Below are 23581 nucleotides of genomic sequence, written 5' to 3' on the forward strand. Positions count from 1 at the left end.
ACGTTCTATTGTCAGAGCACAGATTAGCAGCGGCGCAGTGGTATGAGACAAGATGCAGACAGGCTCTGAAGACAAATCACTCAACAGTTTAGGATCCGAAGTGAAGAACACTGTATCCAGCTAGAACTGCATGGGGAAGCAGAATGCATTTACCAGGGCTGGAATACGACCCAACCCCTATTGTTGGGAGAAGCACCACAGGCTCCTCATTGACAGCTGAGACTGGGTTCTCGGGTTTGGTGTCTAGTGGGCTAGGCAGCACCTCCAGTTATCCCACTGCAGTGTCATCAGGTAAGTCAAATGACAAAGCAGCCTTGTCTGTGTCACTTGTAAGACCCTAAAGATCAAGGGGGAGGGGGCTCGAACAGTCTGAAATCAAAGTCCAGAGGCAAACCCAGTGTCCCCTATTGGCAGCCACAGAACAGGGTAAAAGAAAAAGGAGCCACTTGCTTGCGTTTCCATTTCAGGAGAGTTGCCCTCCGGCAGCGCCCGTGCCTCCAGTTCTGAGAGACCTTCACCCTTTCCTTCACTGGAATGCCAGCCGCTCTGCAGAGAAAGGAAGACAGACACAGTGAGCCCCGAGCACTGATGCAGCATGTGGACCTCACACGATCCAGCCAGGGTCACATTCTTGCTCCAGTTCCATAAGTGACCAACTAGCACACACCGGCCTAGCTGGAAACTCACGCTGGGCAAGGAAGAGAGGAGCACGGCCTCAGGAGTTCTGTCTGGAGCCATGCTAGGCACTGCAGGGGAGAGCGCAGTGCGAGCAGACCTGCTTTTACTTTTCAGGTGTAGCCAGTGTCCCCGCCAGCACAACTGTCACAATGCAGGGGGGAGGAAAGGCAGATGCAACATAGCCCTGCTCACACCGTGCAGGGGCGGCTCTACGAATTCCGCCGCCCCAAGCAGGGCGGCGCGGCACACCGCACCGCTCGCACGGCCGGGTGCCGGTCCCGCGCCTCCGCGGGACCTCCCGCAGACGCGCCGCTGGTCCCGCGCCTACGGTGGAGCATCCGCTGGCATACCTGCAGGAGGTCCACACGAGCCGCGGGACCAGCGCACCCGCCGCAGTCATGCCTGCGGGAGGTCCGGTCGTCCCGCGGCTCCGTTGGACCTCCCGCAGGCATGACTGCAGAAGGTCCGCCGGACCCGCCTGCCACCCTGCTGGCAAAAGGCCGCCCCAAGCACGCGCTTGGCGCGCTGGGGTCTGGAGCTGGCCCTGCTCACACCTCCACTACCCAGAAACACCCCTTGGGCACAAGGACTGCCTCTTGGGCAGGGAACATGGAGTGAGCCAGGGAAGAGCTTCCCCCATCCTCCCGCACATCTTGAGGCATTCATCCCGTGGAAGGCATAACCTAGCCCTTCACTAGCTGTGCATGCATCTTCGGTGCAGCAACCAGCCAATGCGCACCCACAGGCTGGGAATTTTCTACCATTTGGAAGTTACAAAAGCTCCTGTCCTCAGTAAATCAAACCAGTTTTTAACTCCAACTTAAGCAAAGGTCCCACTCCTCACTGAAGGCTAAATTCATACCAAGTTCCCCATTAAAAGCCATTTCAGTTTGTAGCCTTATCTTAAAAAAATGTCAAGAATTTTATTTTAACAGTGGGAAGAGATTATTTCTCCCCCACTCACTCCTCAGCTGAAGGGGGCTCAAAGGGATTCCACTCCCACTTGCTGAAGATTTTGCTCTTCAGGCAGATCTCAAGCATGGAAGAGTTCAGCCTAAAGAGCGAGTGTTTTGAAAAGTTCATGGATTACAAGGCCAGAAGGGACCATTATGATCCTCTAGTCCGACTTCCTGCAAAGCATGGCCCAGAGAACCCAACCCAGCAATCTCTGAAGAAAGCCCACAACGTGTGTGAGCTACAGCATTTCTTAGAGGGGGTCTGACTGAAAGACCGCAAGTGATGGAGAATACTCTGCATTCCTAGGAAAAAGTTCTTCTAACGGTTAATTATTAAAAATCGCACCTTATTTCTAGCCTCCATTTGTCTAGCTTCAGTTTACAATCATTAGATCTTGTTATGCCTTTTTCTACTAGATTAAAGAGCCAACTACTACCAAAAAATCTCTTCTCATGTACATAACTTTGATTGCAGTCTAAAAAGTATGATCATGACCCCACATACTCTGAGGCAAACAACCTAAATTCTGCAGCAGATTCCGTGGCTTCAGCATGCACAGGGATCCGGTTACGAGCAGGTGAAAAACAGTTCATAAAAGAAAAACTATTCCGCAACCTGATCCATAACACCCACCAGAATACACAAACACCTGCATCCACTGCTGAACTGCAGCTGCATCTGGGGTGGAATAAAGTAGCTACTCAACAGTGCCCAGCAAGGCGAGGCAACAGTTTAGAACAAGAAGTATCCAGCATTCCACAGAAACTACAGAGAGCATTTTCCAGGAGGCGGAACTTGGTGAGAGCGACACAGCTAACACTCCCGATAGGATCGGACATTAAACACAGTCTTCTAAACATTTCAACAGAGCCCCAAACCATGACTGGCAACCCTATACATAGCTTATGCCCCACAATAGTCTGATAAACCCAGTGAGTTGCTGTTCCATAATTAGCAAATTCCCCGGTTCCCTCTAACGCTGTTCCTGGATGACCTCCTTTGGCCCCACGGTCACAGCTGCTCACTCTCTCTAGCCTGGCCTCTCCTTCCACTCTTACACTGCCAACATCTCCTCCTTGACCATGACTTGGTCAACTCTTCTCCAGCCTCCCAGCATCTCAGCTGCTTCCACTCTAGCCAAAACTGCTGCTACTAAAAGAGTCATCCTCCATGCCCTCTGCTCAAACGCGGTCGCTCCCCTTTTTGACTCTTTTCACTGACTTCCCCTTAACTTTCACAGCAAGGGTGGATTTCTTGTCCACACCATCCACGTCCTGCACAACTATGCCCTGTCAACACCTCTGCTCTCTTTTCCCTTACTTACGTCCTTCCTAATGGCCCACTTAGCACTGAGAGCTGGTCTATACCGGAAACTTACATCAGCATAGCTACATCTCTCACAGGTGTGAAAAATCCACCTGCCTGAGAGCCCAAGCTATGCCCACCTAACCCTCGGTGCAGATAGTGCTAAGGTGACGGAAGAATTCTTCCATCAACCTAACCACCACCTTTCGGGGAGGTGGATTAACTACAGCAATGGGAGACTCACTCCTATCGTTGAAGTGAGTGTCAACACAAACGCAGCAGCCCTGCAACTGTGCCACTGTCGCATTTTACGTGTAGACATAACCTGAAGAAGGGCAAAGTTTGTTAATATTTAGTTTAATCGCAATGATTAATTTGAGCGGTCCCCATCTCACTCATCTCAACTGCTCTCCCTGCAATAGATCCACAAAATGCCAAACAGCCACAGAAACCATTTCTAATGTCTTCTCCAAACACTGGATGGGAAAATATCCCACTTCTCTCTACTCCAAGAAGCACACGCACAGATGAGAGAAAGGGTCCAATTCCGTATTCACAAAGCATTAGAAAACACTCTCTTGAGAACTATCTTGCACTGTCTCCTGACCGGTCTTTGCTATCTCTACTTTCTATGACTCTGTCACCATTAGGGCTTTATTCCCAGCTCCAGGCATGATTTACCTAGGCTAATCCACAGAGATGAGCACATGCCTAGTTCTCAACTTTTACAGTCGTCCCACCAAGAAGAGCTAAGCTGGCAAGAAGTTTCACTTCCCCGAGCAGCCCGTGGAGTGAGACCTGCAAGCCATCTGAAGGGAGAAAAGGAGGTTTGCCCAGACCAAGGAGGATTTATTTTAACTACCATCATCAGAGTGCCTTGGATCTAAATTTAGTGTCTGCTGGACCGATAAGGAGAAGAAGAAGAAACTTTGCAGCCTCCTAGAGAGAAAGCAGAGGCGGGATCCAATTAGCCCTGCCCTTCACCCTCTCCAGGGAAAACCAGCGCAGGCAGCACTTAAACTTTGCATAGCTTCAGTCCCCCAGAAAAAAGGAGTTGTTTAACCAGGTATGTGCAAGGCCATGAGAAACAGAGGTGCAGGAACGCTCTCTCCCTTGCTCTGTGCATTCCAGTCCTGGATTCGTGCGCAAGGACTCTCCAAACATGAGAGGTTACAGAACTGTGTATATGGCAGTTATGTATTTAGGTGAATTCAGAGGGGTTGTTTGTTTTGTTTTTAGTTCCCATGAAAGTGAGCAGGGGAGCTGAGACAACGCCAGCAAACATTACAGAATGGGCACAGATGCACCCCCACTGTGACCAGCTGCACCACCTGTTCCAGTCCCAAAGTCACAACATCCTCCCCATTCCCAAGCTCTGCCAGTGCACCTCCATCCTGATTCATAATATCCCCTGTTATTGCATTCTGTGGCTTCCCCAAACAGCTCCGCAGGTGCACCTCCAGCCTGCTCCATAGCAACCTTGCAACGAAGTCTCCAAATATATCTCAAAATGTACTTAACATAAGAACGGCCAGACTGGGTCAGACCAATGGTCCATCCAGTCCAGTGTCCTGTCTTCTGACAGTGGCCAGTGCCAGGTGCCCCAGAGGGAATGAACAGAACAGGGAATCATCCAGTGACCCATCCCCTGTCGCCCATTCCCAGCTTCTGAACAGAAGCTAGGGAAACTTCAGAGCATGGCCATCCTGCGCATCCTGGCTAATAGCCATTACTGGACCCATCCTTCATGAATTTATCTAGTTCTTTTTTTAACCCTGTTATAGACTTGGCCTCAACAACATCCTCTGACAAGGAGTTCCACTGGTTGACTGTGCGTTGTGTGAAAAAACACTTCCTTTTCTTTGTTTTAAAACTGCTGCCTATTTATTTAATTTGGTGGCCCCTAGTTCTTGTGTTATGAGAAGGAGTAAATAACACTTCCTGATTTACTTTCTCCACACCACTCATGATTTTAAACACCTCAATCATATCCCCGAACCTTAGTTGTCTATTTTCCAAGCTGAAAAGTCCCAGTCTTATTAATATCTCCTCATACAGAAGCTGTTCCAGACCCCTCATCATTTTTGTTGCCTTTTTCTGTACCTTTTCCAATTGCAGTATATCTTTTTTGAGATGGGGCAACCACATCTGCACACAGTATTCAAGATGTGGGTGACCCATGGATTTATATAGAGGCAATATGATATTTTCAGTCTTATTATCTCTCCCTTTCTTAATGACTCCCAACATTCTGTTCACTTTTTTGACTGCCGCTGCACATTGAGTGGTTTTCAGAGAACTACCCACAATGACTCCAAAAACTCTTTCTTGTGTGGTAACAGCTAATTTAGACCCCATTGTTTTATAGGTATAGTTGGGATGATGTTTTCCAATGTGCACTACTTTGCATTTATCAACATTCAATTTCATCTGCCATATTGCAAACAGGAAATCATCATCAAGCAGTTGTGTTTCTAGTGGGATCTTCCAGGGATCAGTTCTTGGCCCTACACTGTTTAACATTTTTATCAGTGACCTCGTAGAAAACAAAATCATTACTGTAGATGACAAAGATTGGAGGAGTGGTTAATAATGAAGAGGACTGGGGATTGATAAAGAGAAACCTAGATTGCTTGTTAAACTGGGCACAAGCAAACAATACACATTTTAATATAACCAAATGTAAAGTCATACATCTAGGAACAAAGAATGCAGGTCATACTTCCAGCATGGTGGACTCTACCCTGAGAAGCAGGGACTTGTGGGCAGCTGATTATCCATCATAGCCCTCCAAGTTCCCAGTGCAACACTGTGGTCAAAGGGGCTAATATGCCCTTGGATGCATAAACAGGGGAATCTTCAGTAGTAGAAGAGAGTTTTTTGCTGCTGTAATTGGCAGTGGGGAGATTGCTACTGCAATACTGTGTCCACACTTCAAGAGGATCTTGAAAAATTGGAGAGTGCTCAGAGAAAAGCCACAAGTAAGATTAAGGATTGGAAAACAAGCCCTATAGTGAGAGGCTCAAGGATCTATTTAGCTTAACAAAGAAAAGGTTGAGGGGTGACATGATCACAGTCTACAAGTATCTACATGGGGAACAGTAATTTGATAGAGGGCTCTTCAATCTAGCGGAGAGAAATATATAACATGATCTAATGCCTGGAGGTTGAGGCTAGATAAATTCAAGCTAGAAGTAAGGTGCAAACGTTTTCAACACTGAGGGTAATTAACAACTGGAACAACTTACCAAGGGTTGTGGTGGATTCTCCATCACAGACATTTTTTTAAAACAAGACGGGATGTTTTATCTACAAGCTCTGCTCTAGGAATTATTGTGGGGCAGGTCTCTGGCCTGTGCTAGACAGGAGTTCAGACCAGATGATCACAATGGTCCTTTCTGACCTTAGATTCTAGGAGTCTATGAAGTGCATTTTAAAAACAACAAGGATGCCTTTATCAAGGATGTTGCATCTGCAGAAGTGGGTTTTTTACCCACGAAAGCTTATGCCCAAATAAATGTTAGTCTTTAAGGTGCCACCGGACGCCTTGTTGTTTTTGTGGATACAGACTAACACGGCTACCCCGATACTTAAGGTCGCCTTTAGTATCCTTAAGGTGAGACTTTCCAGACTTCACAGTATTGAGGTGAGACAATTTCAGGGGCTCACCGACTCCCAAGTTTCCCATTCAAAAACAAGGTCACTCAAGATATCTCAATCATGGCCTTTTTGGTCCATTTCCCCTTTGAAGTGAGAACAAATGTACTGTTATTAATACTAAGCAAACAGCAATGGGGCATGTGTCCTTCAAGGGGAGGGAAAACTACCTCCCACGCAAAGTTTCCATCCAAAGGGGAAAAGGTCCAGTTAGAACCCAAGGATGGATCGATTAAGAAAGCACTGACATCTTGAAAGTTACGTAATATTCTGCAAAGGCATAAGTAGCACCTCCTCTCTCGCCATGAGTCTAGAAGATCTAAATGGTCAGCCTATGAGATGATCCCTTTCTCTACCAGCAGCACAAACTCAGAACGGACTCTGCCACTGGTGTCGCCAATGAGAAAGATCCAGCAATTGTAATCTAGCTCAAATCCTCCTGACTATGCGCAAGGCAGAAAAGAACACCTTAGGCAGACTCACTCTGCACAACTAATCTCTCCCTCTCCTGCCATGAAAGCCAGCAGAGAACTCAGAAGACGTTGGGAGCAGAGGTGTCATTTTTAGATAGCCACTTCTCTGACAATAACGAACCGTAACAGAACACGCGGTACTGCAGGAATATTAGCCTGAATGGCCTGTTGATGGCACAGCCATGACGCATTTGTACACACTGCTGGCTTAGACTCAGGGTATTACACAATTCCAAGGGACAGTCACTCTTCTTTTAAGATTCTGGCCTTCTTTTGTTCTTGACTGTCCCCTTGCATCCCATCTTGCTGGTAATTACACTAAGGAAACTCTAGCAGAATCTTAAGAAACAAAGAAAAGATTCCAATCCCTCTTTTTGCAGAGAACTGAAAAAAGGTGCCAAACATATTAAAGACTAGCTACCAAGACGCCGCCATCCGACAGCGACAGCACTGCATGAGAAAGCCTGTGGAGCTGCAAAGCAACATGGTAGGATTTCCACAAGTGGCAAGGGACTTTGGATGCCTCAGCGTTCTCGTATGCCCAAATTGAGACACCTTAAAAGGGACTGATTATCAGAGACAGGATGCTAGGGTCTTTCTGAAAACCTGGCCCCTTTGAGTGGGTCTCAAATTGGGAATCCCAAAAGCAAACAATCAAAAAAAACAAAAACAAAAAACACTGTCACTTTTGTGAGACTTTGCTACCATTTGATTTCATGATCCATATTTGGATCTACCAACAGATCTGACTTCACGCCAACTTTAAAATCCCATCACTCTCATGTGTTTAAATGCTAAGTCACTTTCCCTGTGTCCTGGAGCTCCTGGTGAGGGGAAGCACTAAAAAAAAATGGAAGAACGAAGACAAACTTTTAAAGTCTCTCTGCAGTCTGAGGTAGCGATCAGAATACGCTGGAGTTTTCGTTTTAAGTAAATGGCATTTGCATTTCTCAGTGGCGGACAGTTACCAGCAACACTGGATGCAAGAGGAAGGAAGGAATCTTAACAGACAAGAACAGGTGCCCCCAGATTTCTGTAACACCTCTCACCTATCTCCAAGGTGCCCTCCAGTCCTGTTCCCAAGAACTGATATTGTTTTTAAAATGACAGAGCACCCAGAAAAGATTAGTCCCCTGTAAATAAACATCTCCTGTGGCTGTTAATGCGTGTAGGAATCTCTAACCTGGCCCCGGGGCCTGGCCAGATTCTCTTTTTCCCAGCCTTCTTTCCATAGCCTGGGGCTCATTCTTCTCTCCTCTCTCCCCCTCCCCTTGTCTATGCTTTCCGGCACTTAGCCACCATTAAAATTTGACTGCATTCCTGGGCATGTGACCCATTTTAAACACCCCCACCCACACGCAGCTTTTCGTCCCCAGGAAACCTTCTGCAGCGTGTAAGTTTATGATCAGTAAAGCCGGGCCAGAGAAGAAAGTTAGAGCTTCCTGAGTTCACCTTCCATTTTCCCAACGCCAGAAAAACAAGACCAGCCTGAGCAAGGAGGAATTTCCAAAGAGCTCTCACAAGAGTCTGCAGGGCCAGAGAGTGCTCTGCATTCGGATCTAAGCGGCTGAGAAGTCGGGTCCGGCACAGCAGCCGCATCATCACTTAAGACTCTCCCAGACAGATTTTGGGCTCTGTGCCCACATTCAATTGTATTCACGATTCTGAAACACCTCCCTCCCCACAGGTAAAATCGCCCCCATGTCCTGATTCCAAGTCCCTCGCTCAGCCAATGATTTAACACCCCCACGGGCTGCCTCCAGCAGAGACCTCCCATACAACGCGCAGGCAGAGTGCCCCAGTCTGACACACAGGCAGGCAGTAAGCCCGAATATAGCTTGCGAGGTTCCAAAAAGGTCAATTACGGCTCAGAAAGGATCTTCCGCTTTATGTGGCTGGTCACCCACTTAGCCGGGGGACATCAGTCCCGATCACCTTGGGATGAGAAGGGGGCTTGTGCAGGAAAGAGTCATGGGCATTTAGTGCCTGCCACAGCTGGTCTCTGATTAACCCACGCTACTCACTAGCTACTTCAGCGACTCCTGGTAGCAAGCCGCCCTCTGCTCCTAGCACGCTTGCCAGCATTCCCTAGGTAGAAGGGCCAGCGTGCTTTGTTTCTTAAAATAGTCCCACTGTCCCTCCAGACAGCTCTCCTGCACCCAGTGCATTTCAATGGAACTGGAAAGTGACCATCGATTTGACTTCTGAAACGTTTCTGTTTACACAAAGCACAGCGGCAGCACAGGGGCCCGAAGGCAGGGGTAACATTAGAAGGGGGAGGCCATCGCTTAGATACTAAGGTACTCCTGGTTGTTTACTCCTTCCCATAGCACCAGAACTAGGGGTCACCCAATGAAATGAATAGGCAGCAGGTTGAAAACAAACCAAAGGAAGTATTGCTTCACCCAACGCACAGTCAACCTGTTGCCAGGGGATGTTGTGAAGGCCAAGACTATAACTGGGTTCAAAAAAAGAACTAGATATGTTCCTGGAGGACAGGTCCATCAATGGCTATTAGCCAAGATGGTCAGGGATGCAACCCCATGCTCTGGGTTTCCTTAAGCCTTTGACAGCCAGAAGCTGGAAATGAACCACAGGGGATGAATCACTCAATGATTCCCTGTTCTGTCCGTTCCCTCTGGGGCACCTGGTATTGGCCACTGTCGGAACACAGGATACTGGGCTACAAGGACCATTGGTCTGACCCAGTCTGGCCATTCTTATGTACCTATCATCTTTGCAAACACCTATACAACAAAGATTAGGCAGCGATAGTTTTCAAATGCTGGCAGGCACGGTCTATAAAACAAAGGACAGTTTAAGGCAAGCACCCGAACAATTAATTAAACACAGCTCTCAATTCTTTTTAAAAAACACACAAGTTTGAAGGACGAAATTTCTTCATAATTAAAAAAAAATTAAGACACCTCATTTAGCAGCCTCTCTAAGAGCATCCTTCTGCTATGAAGCCCTTCAAGAATAATCAACCAATCCTCCATAGGGCAATGTTTTCAGAAAGATTTGATCTTTGACGACTTTGGACCTTCATCGGGTCTCATGCACCTCCACTGTATTGTCAGATTAATTACATGCCTGATCCTATGTCCTTCGGCTGCACAAGTACTTCCTGCTGCAACAATGGGACTTCTCACATAAAAAGTGACAAGTTTCAGAGTAGCAGCCGTGTTAGTCTGTATCCGCAAGAAGAACAGGAGTACTTGTGGCACCTTAGAGACTAACACATTTATTTCAGCATGAGCTTTCGTGAGCTACAGCTCACTTCTTCGAATGCATAGAATGGAACACGCAGACAGGAGATATTTATACATACAGAGAACATGAAAAGGTGGAAGTATGCATACCAACGTGAAGAGTCTAATCAATTGAGATAATCTTTTTTTCTCCTGCTGATGATAGCTCATCTCAATTGATTAGACTCTTCCTGTTGGTCTTCCACCTTTTCATGTTCTCTGTATGTATAAATATCTCCTGTCTGCGTGTTCCATTCTGTGCATCCGAAGAAGTGAGCTGTAGATCACGAAAGATCATGCTGAAATAAATGTGTTAGTCTCTAAGGTGCCACAAGTACTCCTGTTCTTTTCACATAAAAAGGGTGCACAAGACGGCACCAGTGAAATCAGACAAGCAGAATCAAGACTTTAACTTGTAAATTCTAAAGAAATTACAGCCCAAGGTGCGATGGTTACAATGCTTTCTAACCATGAGAACCGACTACAACTTATAAAACCCCGCACATCACCTGGGTATCTTTATCAGCAGACAACTAGACTAACGAACCCACTCCCAATACTCTGAAGCTTGCTCTACAGTATTTGACTGCAGCAGGATCTGTCCTCCATCAGGTGTGCACAGAACTGAAAGTCCCGTGTAAAGAGAAGAGCTTGTTGCTGGGTTGTAAGAAAAAGAAAATGAACATTTCTTATCGTCCACTACATTTCCAGGATAAAATAATCTCGACAAACCCACTATAAAAAGATTTTCATTTCCCCCTTCCGACCTCACCCCCCACCCCACAAAAAGTTTAAATATTCTGCTCAAGTTATGGATTTCCTCTCTTTCTTGGCAGAGTTACCAGAAGAAATACAATATTCCTTATGGGCCATACTTCCCAGCTGCTGAAGTGAGGGAGTGGGTCAGTCCCTTCGTACCACTGCCCCAGGTGATCCCCGGCCACCTCTCCGCAGTGACTGCCCTGGGCCCCTCAAAAAAAGAAAAAAAAATATCGCTCAGCCAAGAGTGAATAAGTTTCCTCCGAATGCTTCCCCTCCCGCAGTGTTTGGTGATCCCCGATAACCAGGCTCCCGCAGTCATGAAAGATACTGCTGCAACTGCAAGATCTTCCAGCCTTTTATTGGGAGATTCCTACTTGCTTTGTGTAAGTTCAGCATGATCTCAAACAACGGTGCCTGCAAGAACAGATACTGTCTTACAGAAGATGTGGCAGCAGGGCCGCCCAGAGGGGGGGGCAAGTGGGGCAATTTGCCCCAGGGGCCCCCACGAGAGTTTTTCGGGGCCCCTGGAGCAGGGTCCTTCATTCGCTCTGGGGGCCCTGGAAAACTCTCGCGGTGCTCGGGCCCCCGGAGCTTCTTCCGCTCCAGGTCTTTGGCAGCAATTTGGCAGCGGGGGGGTCCTTCCGCCCTGGGACCCGCCGCCGAAGTGCCCTGAAGACCCGTGGCGGGGGGTCCTTCCGCTCCAGGACCCGCCGCCGAAGTGCCGGGTCTTCGGCGGCAATTTGGTGGCAGGAAGACCCCAGGCCTCCTGAATCCTCTGGGCGGCCCTGTGTGATGGCCTCTTGCTTTATTTTTCCAGGAGCAGGGACTATCCCTCCCAATAACCATGCACACTCCCAAAAGTGCTGGCCGTTTTGAGTCGCTAACTTCAATCTGCATTTGCGCAGTACGCAAAGATGCAGAAGCAGGTTGGCTACGTTTCTCTTTCTTTTACAGTTGACAAAAGGTGCCCCAGCGGAGGGAAAGCCTGCCTATGCTGCATCTATTCTGACGATAACCAGAAGGTTTCCCTACACTGGCCAGCACCAATCAGCCTCAAGCCTGAGCCCACCCGAGCTCCGCTGCCCCAGGTGGGGGGCCAAGGGCTTCAGCCCCAAGCAGGGGGCCTGTAACCTGCACCCTGCTGCCTAGGGCTGACGCCCTCGTGCTTCCGCTCCGGCCCTGTGCAGTGAGGCTCGGGCTTCGGCCCCAGGCCAGCCCTGGCAACCCCATTAAAATGCAGTCGAGACCCACTTTGGGGTACCGACCCACAGTTTGAGAACTGCTGCAGTAGAGGAATTCCACCTAACCCCCTTTAGTGCATGACCCACATTTAGCTTATGGCTGGGACGATGTTTTCTTTTTTTCCTATTTGACAGGGTTCAAATAACTAAGAGAGGTGACAATTCTGAAATGGAAGAGAGCCCTAGAGACAACATAAACACAGCAGAACAGGCCAGCAAAGAGCAACAGAACAAAGGGCATATGCTGACAATATGCCACCGTATATTACCATTGCTACGCTCCATGTCCGGGGGCACTGGAACAATGTGTATAGTGGGGGTGCTGAGAGCCATTGAACCAAACTATAAACCCTCTATATAATGGAAACCACTTCACGCCCAGGCAGCAGCCCCCCAGCACCCTAGTTCCTACATCTAGGTCCATGACCATCATTTAGCCTCATTATTATTAAATGCGTATTAGGGTAGTGTCCGGAGGCCTTGATCAGGATCAGGGCCTTGTGCTAGACACAGACCCTTGCTCAAAGCTGCCAGCTATTTAATAAGCATCACTGAATCTGGATATGGAGAGACATGTCCAGTCCTCTGATCCACCTCTCTTCACATGCAGAACTGTTCCCTATTATGGAGGCATAAAGCGTGGCTTCACAGTTAAAGCTGCAGCAGGATTTTGCCTTTGACAGGAGCTTAAAACCTCTTGAGAAGCTGCCTTAACAGAATTACTGTGAATGTGTGAAGGTATTTTCCACTAGTCAACCAGCCCTAGTAGTAAAGTACATTCTTTAAAAAAAAAATTTTTTTTTAAAGTTGAGTTGCAATATGTGACGACTGGATACAGTGAACAAACAGTGTCTTTATGCCGCAGGGGTACAGCGACACAAGTGTTTTCACTCTGATCAGTAGGCTTAGTCCCGCGCTAGTAGATGCTGGATACATTTTTTAAGCTCTGATCTACGCAAAAGTTCCTCTTCCACTTCGGCCTCAAGATCTTACCAGAAACAATCTCAGTTTGTGCCCCAGACCAGTGGGAGTAATTTACAGACCTGAAAGCTATCCTGGCAGATCCGTGTATCGTTCATTACTAAGTTTAAAAGGTGTTGAGAGGGAGCGGGGAGAAGATGACAAGAAGCGTTGTCTGCCCACCGTGAGTTTTCAAGCACACCGTGGCCAGTTAACTGCATGCCATGCTTCTGGGCTTCGCAGGAGTGGCAGAGACTCTGCTGTACTCTCCCTCGACAGCAAGCCGCTCTGTAGCTTCTGTCTCACTTTACTGCCTGCTTCCTTACTGGACTTAAAAGCCAGAAGAACTCTAAAACTGCTTTACAGGGCCTGAAGGGAGATAAAGAAGCTTTGCACCTCCACTCCCGGATGCCTCAGGAAGACGCCTCCTGTCATTAATGCAGTTTGTATTTCTACACTTGCGCAGATCAGCCATTTCCTGCTCTTGCAGGTGTTTGCTTTTTTTTTTTTAAACTCTACTTTTTATTAACTCACCAAAACTATTAAACACGATATTTGCAAATGGCTGAAGACAATAAATATGTCCGTGAAAAAAATCTATGATGTCAGTGGTTCTCAAACTTTTGTACTGGTGACCCCCTTGCTTCACATAGCAAGCCTCTGACTGTAGGGTGACCAGACAGCAAGTGTGAAAAATCGGGACTGGGGTGGGGGGTAATAGGAGCCTATATAAGAAAAAGACCCAAAAATCAGGACTGTCCCTATAAAATCAGGACATCTGGTCACCCCGATTGCGACCCCCTTTATAAATTAAAAACACTTGTTTATATATTTAACACCATTATAAATGCTGGAGGCGAAGCGGGGTTTGGGGTGGAGGCTGGCAGCTCGTGACCCCCTCATGTAATAACCTCCCGACCCCCTGAGCAGTCCCAACCCCCAGTTTGAGAACCCCTGTATTATGCTACACTGGAGAACAAGTGAAGTCTCCTAATGGGTAAGGCAGGAATGAGGAGTGGGGAAGAGGTAAATATGCAGCAGAACATTTTGAATATTTTTGACAATTATTACACATCACAAAGTACACACTGTCAAGTTGTGTAGGCCACATCTTTAACTTGCCTTTTAAAATTCCTTCATAACAAGGAGGAAATAAGTTTATGTCACTGGTTACTTTGCTTTTTTCTTTCTTTCTTTCAATATAATAGAAGGTCCTCAGAATTGGTTCTTTGCTAATAAGTTTGAGAGAAAATAAGGTCCGTTAGCTAGACACGGGATGGGGGTGTGGAGACCCGGGTTCTAGTCCCGGCTCTGACACTGACCAGCTGTGGTACTGAGGGCAAGTTGCTTCAACTCCCTCAGCCTCCACGGCCCCTCCCACTCAGAAGAGCTTATCGGCTAAACAAGCCTTATCTATTTAGACTGTAAGCGCTTCAGGGCAGGGCCTGTCTCTTACTGTGCGCTGTGCAGCACCAGGCACAACTGAGGTTGGGATCTCTAGGCACTACCATAATACATCAATTATTCTCACCCAAAGCAATGGTTTCATACCATTTCTCAGTTAAGGTTCAGCTGCAAAGACAGTTATTAAGACAGGACTTGTACATGATACCCTACCGTACACTGTTAACCAGGAAGTGTCCTGCATCCAGCTATTGCATCTTGTCATTAACCTAGGCTGCAAAGCCCTGTGCCAGGGCAGACCCCGGTATGTGCATGGAGCCTGGACACTTAGGCTGCAAGCTCTTTAGACTGGGTTTGCACAGCAGCCACCACAATGGGGCCACTATTTCCACTTGAGCCTGAGGTCGGTAGGCACTTCTGTAATGTAAATAAAATATAAATACAATCCTAAATTTCGGGTCTCATCCTGCAGCTGCTCCACAAAGAACCTGCCCAGTGGGTCAATGGGAATTCTGCCTATGGAGTTTGCAGGGTCACATTCAAGAACCACACAGGTCAAAAAACAAAGTACACTGCGATGTAAAATGTTTAAAATGTTTGTTTGTCGGCTGATTCACCAACGGCCTGATCCAACAAAGCACTCATGCACATTCCTAAGTGCTTTCCTGAATCAGGCCCCAGAGTCCTTAATACACAATGGATGTGAATTAGTGACGTTCTTTCCTATTTTTTCCAGGGATAATTTTATTAAGAACATTGTTCAAGGGAAATTCATTCCTTTTCCCTCAGGTGTGTGGTTGCATCAACACACTGAATATGAAACATCACTTAAACACACATCTCCTAATTAGCTGTGTTTACCTGAGGCGGTGTGAGTAAGGGGTTGTTAATGTTGCGTTACATTTTAACGCCACCACTCAGCACCAACAGCTGATTGTGTGAAACAGCCAAAGTCTGAGATTAAAAGAAAAGGACCCAATCTATGTGACTGAACCACTTCAGCAGGGTTGGGTTTTTTGTTGTTGTTGTTGGGGGGGGGGAAGGGGTGTCGAATATGTGTCCAGATACAAATATGATGGGCACAGTCAACCTGAAATCTAGGCAGTTTCAAAGAATGAATTCAAAGGAGTTTCAGTTACTGCCTCACCCTGCTGCCAATGTTCACAGTTTTACAATCACCTTTTCTAAAAAAGGGGGGTGGAGGGTGGAAGGGTCTCTCTTTCCCACTGCTCTATGAAAGGTTCATACAATAGTGAAACTGACAACACAGTCAAACGTACAAACTAAAAAATAGCTTTGTTTCTCTGAGATTTCAGTTACAGAAATCTTTAGTTATACTTAAAGGTACAAAATTTTGAGAGACGTGTCATTTTCAAGTTGGTGTTCCTTTAAGAAAATGAAGGGGAAAAAAAATTACCAAGGACATCCCATATTTCAGACCCAAATTTACCTCTATCCCACACACAGTGTTATCAGATGTCTGTTATAACAAGTTATTTAACAGCAGCAGTAATAAATCATAAAGCTATAGCAAATGGGACTTCTGTACCATCAAAAGAAAATTTGCACAGAATTTTACACCTTCCACACTAGCATATTTCTTGTGCTAACCTTTCAGGGGCCAACAGTTGGAGATGTCTGCTAGAACTGTGCAGTTCAACACATTTATTGGTAAGGACACCAGCATTCTTTGCTCTCTTTCCCTAGTGAACGTAGATGTGCAAACTTCTTGAAAACAAAAAGCTTAATTTTAGGCAATGTTTCCATTGCTTCTCTAAAGAAAGTGACGGAAGCCCTATTACTTATATAATTTAAAACTAAACTGGCAAATCTCCAGAGAATAATCTTGCATTAGCCAGAGTGGGAATGGTAGACAAGATGGCCCAACTATCTTTGGTCTCTATCACCACTCCATTCACCTTGTAATGGTTTAGTTTAAGCACCTACAGTTAAGTTTGTGACCAGTGAGCCACATATACCAAACCACCATCATTCCTTATGTATAGACACTTACCCCTACACCCCAAGTCTCCAGCTTCCTGACACACACAAAGACCAGGGGATAGACAGGGAAGAAAAAGCTAGTAAATTTAAAGCTGCCATGGAAGGTCTGTTAATCCAATATCAGTAAAGCAAAGGTGCAAGTTTGGTACCTGTGTGCAGCAGTGCTATATGGAACATTCATCTCACCCCTTTCACTCCACAGCTCTTCATGAGATAGCTCTATACTGACACACCAGCACTGAGGAGAAGGGAGGGAACATGCTGGTGTACAGAGGTGTGGAGATTTTGTCAAAGAACATTGGGATAATCCTCACCCAAGAAGTGCTATGAGATCTTTAATCTCCATGCAGAGCCAGCAGATCTGCACACAGCCGATGCCGTGATACTCAGTTTATTTACCTCAACAAAGAGTAAAGATCATAAGAACGGCCAGACTGGGTCAGACCAAAGGTCCATCTAGCCCAGCATCCTGTCTTCTGACAGTGGCCAATGCCAGGTGCCCCAGAGGGAACGAACAGAACAGGGAATCATCAGGTGAGCCATCCCCTGTCTCCCTCCGTGAGGTTCCATGGTTTTTTCAAGCCTGCTGGTTAGCCACCTGATACTCCTTGAGGTTGCTGCATAAGCAGCTTGTAGTGTCATCTGGTGCAGTGGTTCCAACCTTTTTTCATTTGTAGGCCCCTAAAAAAAGGTCAAATGGAAGGGAAGACCTTTTGGAAATCTTAGACATAGTTTGCAGACCCCCATGGGTCCAGGGACCACAGGTTGAAAACCACTGATCTGGTGTATTGTCCGTGACTGACTGTAAATTCCCCGGGACCAGGACTGTGTGTCCATTTATACAGCACGGACCATACTGTCAGTATTCAAATAGTACTCAGCATGCAGAGGTATTAAAAGAAATATGTTAAAAGGATGCCCCAGAATTATCAAAGAAATTGTCCAAAGTGCGTCTAAGAGAACACCAAAACCCTGGCAGTTTATGTAGGTTCAAGCACCCTTGCCCCCTCTTACAAACATCCTCCACTCATATCCCCCGCAAACTTACTGAAGCTTTTTGTAGCTCTTTATTGGCCTACGTTCCACTGTGTTGCACCTGCTCTGCTGTATACCTGATCCCTCCCGCAGCCGGAGCGGCACTGCACCACCTTATTCTTAATGAAAAAATACAGAACTTCATTTCCTCAGGAGACAAAATAATATATCAGAGCAGACAGACTCCAGAAGCCACAATGCACAGCTGCCCCACAGCCCTCACTCCCGCTGACTTCAAAGGGAGCATTGCCTGAGCAAAGAGTGCAGTCCTGGGCTGTGATGGCCGAGTGGGTTAGGTGTTAAACTTGAACACCAATTGGGTTTTCCTACACAGGTTTGTATCGCACTCAGCATGGCTGAGATTTTAATTCTATGATCTGTTTTATAAATGTGCTACAAGCTTTACATCCAAGTAAGAAAATGAAGTTCCTGCCCTGAAGAGTTTATAACCCATAAACCCCAATGGGTCCTACAATACATGAGTCCTGAAGAGCCATTTCTTCTGTGATGGCCACAAGTGGCTAGTTAATAATAAAAATAAAAACTCAGGTCTCCCTTGTGGGTTTCTCAGTAGATCCTGTTTTCCCTATCCTTACAGGCCTTATCCAGCCAAAAATACATGTAAGTAACTTCACACACATGAGTAATCCCATTTACTACAAAGGAACATCTGCACAAGTAAAAGGTTAGCTAGATTGAGCCCTTAAGGACAATTTGTAGGCAGAGAATAGGAGAGGAGATGAAATGAGCAGCATGCGAGACACAAAGATGTGTATGTTGTAAACAAACAAGTGCCTTTACTGGCTACTAATTACATCTGGGTTATTAAAAGCAAGAGAATTTTAAAAAGCCCAATTTACCATTAATGCACTTTGGTTACTTTCTGCATTTCATAGAGTCATAGAATATCCGGGTTGGAAGGGACCTCAGGAGGTTCTAGTCCAACCCCCTGCTCAAAGCAGGACCAATCCCCAACTAAATCATCCCAGCCAGGGCTTTTCAAGCCTGACCTTTCTTTCAGTTTGGACCAAAAAAAAATTACTTTCTGCTTCATATATAGTCAGTGTAATTTTTGCTCACATATAATGATGTGCTGTAATGCTGAGGTTTCAAACATTTCGGAGGAATATGTTTTTATTATTATCTATTTGTATTACAGTAGCGCTAGGGGCTCCAATCAAGCCCCACGCCCCACTGTGCAAGGCACTGTGCAAAGACATGGGGGGGAAGGGAAAGTCAGGCCACACCTCAAAGAGCTTACAAACTACGCTCATGAGCTATCTGCATTATTTTTTTAATATGGTCTTTGGTTTGGACAAAGCTTGTTTCCACAACAGCTTGGAGCAAGTTTAACTTAACAGCATTCTGCACAGTCAATTTCACTGCTGAATGAACCTTCCACAGAGCACCAAGGAAAATTTGAGAATTTTTTGTTTTTAGATAAAGGTGACTGTAAAACCATAAACACGGCCGGCATGGGACCTCACCAGACGTCACACACAGGGAGCAAGGCTAACATCTGGCCGACACCAGCGTGAATATTTTGGATGCAGGTGTGCACTCACGTTGCGTCATTTGTGATAACCTACTTACCTGGGCTACATGTGGCTTCCCCCCCCCTTTTCATGACCACCACGTTTAGGGGAGAGGATGGGGATCTGCTGACTGGGTGGGTGTATATATGCACACGCACACACATGTATTTCATGGCAGGGATGGGGTCTTCATACTGGTCTGTACAGCGCCTAGCACAGGGTGGGGCTGCATTGACATGACCCCCCCCCACAGCTTTTTAACCTCTGTTAGCCACGGGGGGGGGGGGAGCCCCAGTCACCCATAGGGCCAAGCTGAGGCTGCACACGGGGGGGGGGGTAAATTGTTCCCTCCCCTCCCCTTCCCTTCCCCAGGGCAGGTGACGAGGGGCCTGGCGCCCCCTTGCCCTGGCCTCCAGTGGGGGCCGGATCGGGCCCTTGGGCTCAGCTCGGGCAGGCGCAGCCGCGCTTCGGGAATAGCCCCCTTACGGCCGCGGAGCCCCCGCTGCGCCTTAGCGACCACGCCAGCCCCCGCGCCGGCCCCTGGCAACCAGCTAGGCCGCGGCCTCCCCAGCCTTTCCCACCCGCCGCGGCCGGCCCGGGGAGCCCGCGAGGCGGGGACGGGGAGCGCTTACAGGTCGGCGCCGAGCTGGGTGAAGCCGGAGTTGAGGCAGCCGCGGGCTATGCGCCGCCAGAGCAGGTCCCGGCCGGAGAAGGCGCGCAGCCGCCGGCAGACCTGGCCCAGCCGGCCCAGGGCCTGCGCGTCCAGGTAGGAGCAGATGAGCAGCAGCAGCTCCTCGGGCAGGGCCCACAGGAGGGAGGGGCGGGCGGCCCCGCATCCCCCCTCCGCCTGGGGGGGCCGCGGGCTGCCCTTCCTCCCCATGGAGCAGCAGCAGCCCCTGCCCCTCCTCCCCGGGAGCCGGAGCTGCTGCTGCCTGGGGGAGGCCAAGCCATGGACGGGGCAGCCTCCCCCCAGTCACATGGGGCAGGAGCAGCTGCCTGTCACTCCCCAGGCAGACAGGGCCTGGCCGGCTGGCTAATTAACTCAGTAATTGGGCCCAGGGCTCACATCCTGGGTGCCCCGGGGTGGGTTCCGCACCCACCCCCCGGGTAAGGCAGCCTCCCACCGCACACTGGCCAGGGCAGCCAAATATTCGTTAATAACGGAATAATGAGCCTCAGCGGTCGGAGCGGCCGGCCAGCGCTGCCAGGGCACAGAGAGCGAGGGGTCGCCTCTTGCCCACCGAGGAAATGCGGCCCCACGTGCCAGGGCAGGGAAAGAACCACTCATGTGCATTAACAATAATTTAACAGTATCATCCGGGCCCCGAACGCCAGCATGACAAACACATGCCTGCGCACACTGGGGCAGGAAAAGAATAATTACTCAGAATTAATAACTAAGTCATTAGTGCCATCCTGCAGGAGCCTGCACTGATGGGGACACGGATCGCTCCTGAACGAATGTGGAAACACAGCCCTGCATGCACTGGAGCAGGCACATATTATTTATTATTAATAATTTGCTAATATGATACGTTTTCATAGCATCTTCCACCCAGTCTGGAGCGTTTTATACAGGGAAGGCTCCTAACCCAAAACAGACATGCAGTCCCACTCTCCCCACTTGGGTAAACAAATAATAATCTAACAATATCATACAAGCCCATAGCACCTTCCACCTGCTCAGAGTGCTGGAGGATTGTTTACCAATCATAGAACTCCAAACCTGCCCCACAGTTAAAAAGGCAAATATTTATTAATTAATGGCATACGCGCACCTCAGAATATAATAGGATGACCATAAGAGAAGGCCTTTATTCAATACTTAGGTCTTGATCCAGAAAAGCACTGAAGTATGTGCTTAACCTTAAGTACTCAAGTAGTCTTCTTGACTAAATTAGCAGGTCCGGATAACTTGCATCCAATAGTTTTAAAAGAGCTGGCTGAGGAGCTCTTTGGAGCGTGAATGTTGCTTCTTAATAGGTCTTGAAACACTGAGAAAGTTCCAGAGGAATGGAAGAAAGTAAATATTGTGCCAAAATTTTAAAAGGGTAGACAGGATAGCCCTATTAATATAGGCCTGTCAGCCTACCTTTGATCCCAGACAAAATAATAGAGTGACTGATACAGGACTCACTTAATAAAGAATTAAAATAAAGTAATATAATTAATGCCTAGCAACATGCGTTTATGGAAAATAGAACTTATCAAACTAACTTGATTTTTTAATGAGGTTACAAGTTTGATTGATAAAAGTAATAAGGCTGATGTAATATTCTTAGACTTCCATAAGGAATTTGACTTGATACTCCGTGACATTTTGATTAAGAAATTAGAATGATGCAAAATCAACATGACATATTAAATGGATTAAGAACTACCTAACTGATATGTTTCAAAATATAAGTGTAAATGAGGACTCATCATAGAGCAGGTGTATTTCTAGTAGGATCTCAGAGGGGTTGATCCTTGGCCCTGTGGTGTTTACGATTCTTATCAATGACCTGCAACAAAACATAAAATCATTACTGATAAAGTTTGCAGATGACACAAAAATTGGTAGAGTGGTAGGTAACGAAGAGGACAGGTCACTGATACAGAGCAATCTGGATCGCTCTGTAAGCTGGGCACAAGCAAACAATATGTGTTTCAATACAGCCAAATGTAAAGACATATATCTAGGAACAAAGAATCGAGGCCATATTTACAGCATGGGAGTCTATCCTGGGAAGCAGGAACTCAGAAAAAAACTACGGGGTCCTAGTTGAAAATCAGCTGAACATGAGCTCACAGTGCAGTGCTGTAGCTAAAAGGGTTAATGAAGGGGGATATTGAATAGAAGTAAAGAAATTATATGACCTCTGTATTTGGCACTGGTGTGACTGCTGCTGGAACACTTGTCCAGTTCTGGTGTCCACACTTCAAGAGGGATGTTGATAAATTGGAGAGGGTTCAGAGAAGAGCCTTGAGAATGATTAAAGGATTGGAAAACCTGCCTTATAGTGACAGACTCACTAAATTTATTTAGCTTATCAAAGAGAAGGTTAAATAGTCTATCAGTATCTACACAGGAAACAAATTTGCTAATGGAGGGCTCTTCTGTTTAGCAGACAAAGGTTTAACACCGTCAAGTGGCTGGAAGTTGAAGTTAGACAAATTCAGATATAAGGCACAATTTTTTAACAATGATAGTAATTAGCCATTGGAACAATTTACCAAGGGCTGCACTAGATTCACCATCACTGTTTTAAATCAAAATTGGATGTTTTTCTAAAAGATATGCTCTAGCTATTGGACATGAAGCAGGAATTAATTCAAGAAAGGCCTATGGCCTGTGTATGCAGGAGGTCAGACTAGATGATCACAATGGTCCCTTCTGGCTTTGGAAGTTAAACATGTATGTAAGTGTTTGCAACACTGGGGCCTTAACGTCCTGTGACTTGCAGTCCAATAAAGAGGTACAGAACTAAGAAGTATTTGGATCAGCTAAAAGGTCTATTTGCAAGCAATAATTATGCAAAGGATCAGATATAGGACAAACACAGTACTATGAATAAAACATTGTGGGGTTATGCACCTTAAAAATAAGTAGGGCTGTCAAGCGATTAAAAAAAATTAATCACGATTAATCATATGATTAAAAAAATTAATCACGGCTAATTGCACTGTTAATAATAGAATACCATTATTTAAATATTTTCTATGTTTGCTACACTTTCAAATGTATTGATATCAATTACAACACATTGCACTATAAAGAAAAAAAGAAATAGTATTTTTCAGTTCACCTAATACAAGTACTGTAGTGCAATCTCTTTATCATGAAAGTTGAACTTACAAATGTAGAATTATGTACAAAAAAAACTGCATTCAAAAATAAAACAATGTAAAATTTTAGAGCCTGCAAGTACATTCAGTCCTACGTCTTAGTCAGCCAATCGCTCACACAAACAGTTTGTTTACATTTTCAGGAGATTATGCTGCCCGCTTCTTGTTTCCAACGTCTCCTGAAAGTGAGAACAGGCTTTCTAATGGCACTGTTGTAGCTGGCATCGCAAGATAGTTACATGCCCGATGTGCTAAAGATTCATATGTCCCTTCATGTTTAAACCACCATTCCAGGGGACATGTGTCCATGCTGATGACAGGGTTCTGCTCGATAACAGTCCAAAGCAGTGCGGACTGATGCATGTTCATTTTCATTAACTGAGTCAGATGCCACCAGCAGAAGGTTGATTTTCTTTTTTGGTGGTTCGGGTTCTGTAATTTCCACATCGGAATGTTGCTCTTTTAAGACTTCTGAAAGCATGCTCCACACC

The 23581-nt window shown here is 46.6% G+C and overlaps 1 protein-coding gene across 2 annotated transcripts in view; it reads right to left on the bottom strand.

Moving 5' to 3' along the window:
* The window catches only part of FBXW4 (F-box and WD repeat domain containing 4), an 88273-nt gene extending 68040 nt beyond the window's left edge, over positions 1–20233 (bottom strand). The window contains exons 1-2 of one of the 2 annotated variants that reach the window (XM_045023433.1): positions 19895–20233; positions 451–546 (exon numbers count right to left, since the gene is read on the bottom strand). In XM_045023433.1, coding sequence (XP_044879368.1) covers positions 451–546; positions 19895–20142 — 344 coding nt within the window. In that variant the 5' untranslated portion in view covers positions 20143–20233. The remainder of the gene's footprint in view (positions 1–450; positions 547–19894) is intronic. The other variant, XM_045023432.1, reaches the window with a different exon arrangement.
* Between the last annotated feature and the right edge of the window lie 3348 nt (positions 20234–23581).

Source organism: Mauremys mutica, chromosome 7 (assembly GCF_020497125.1).
Source record: "Mauremys mutica isolate MM-2020 ecotype Southern chromosome 7, ASM2049712v1, whole genome shotgun sequence".
NCBI classification, from domain to species: Eukaryota; Metazoa; Chordata; order Testudines; family Geoemydidae; genus Mauremys; species Mauremys mutica.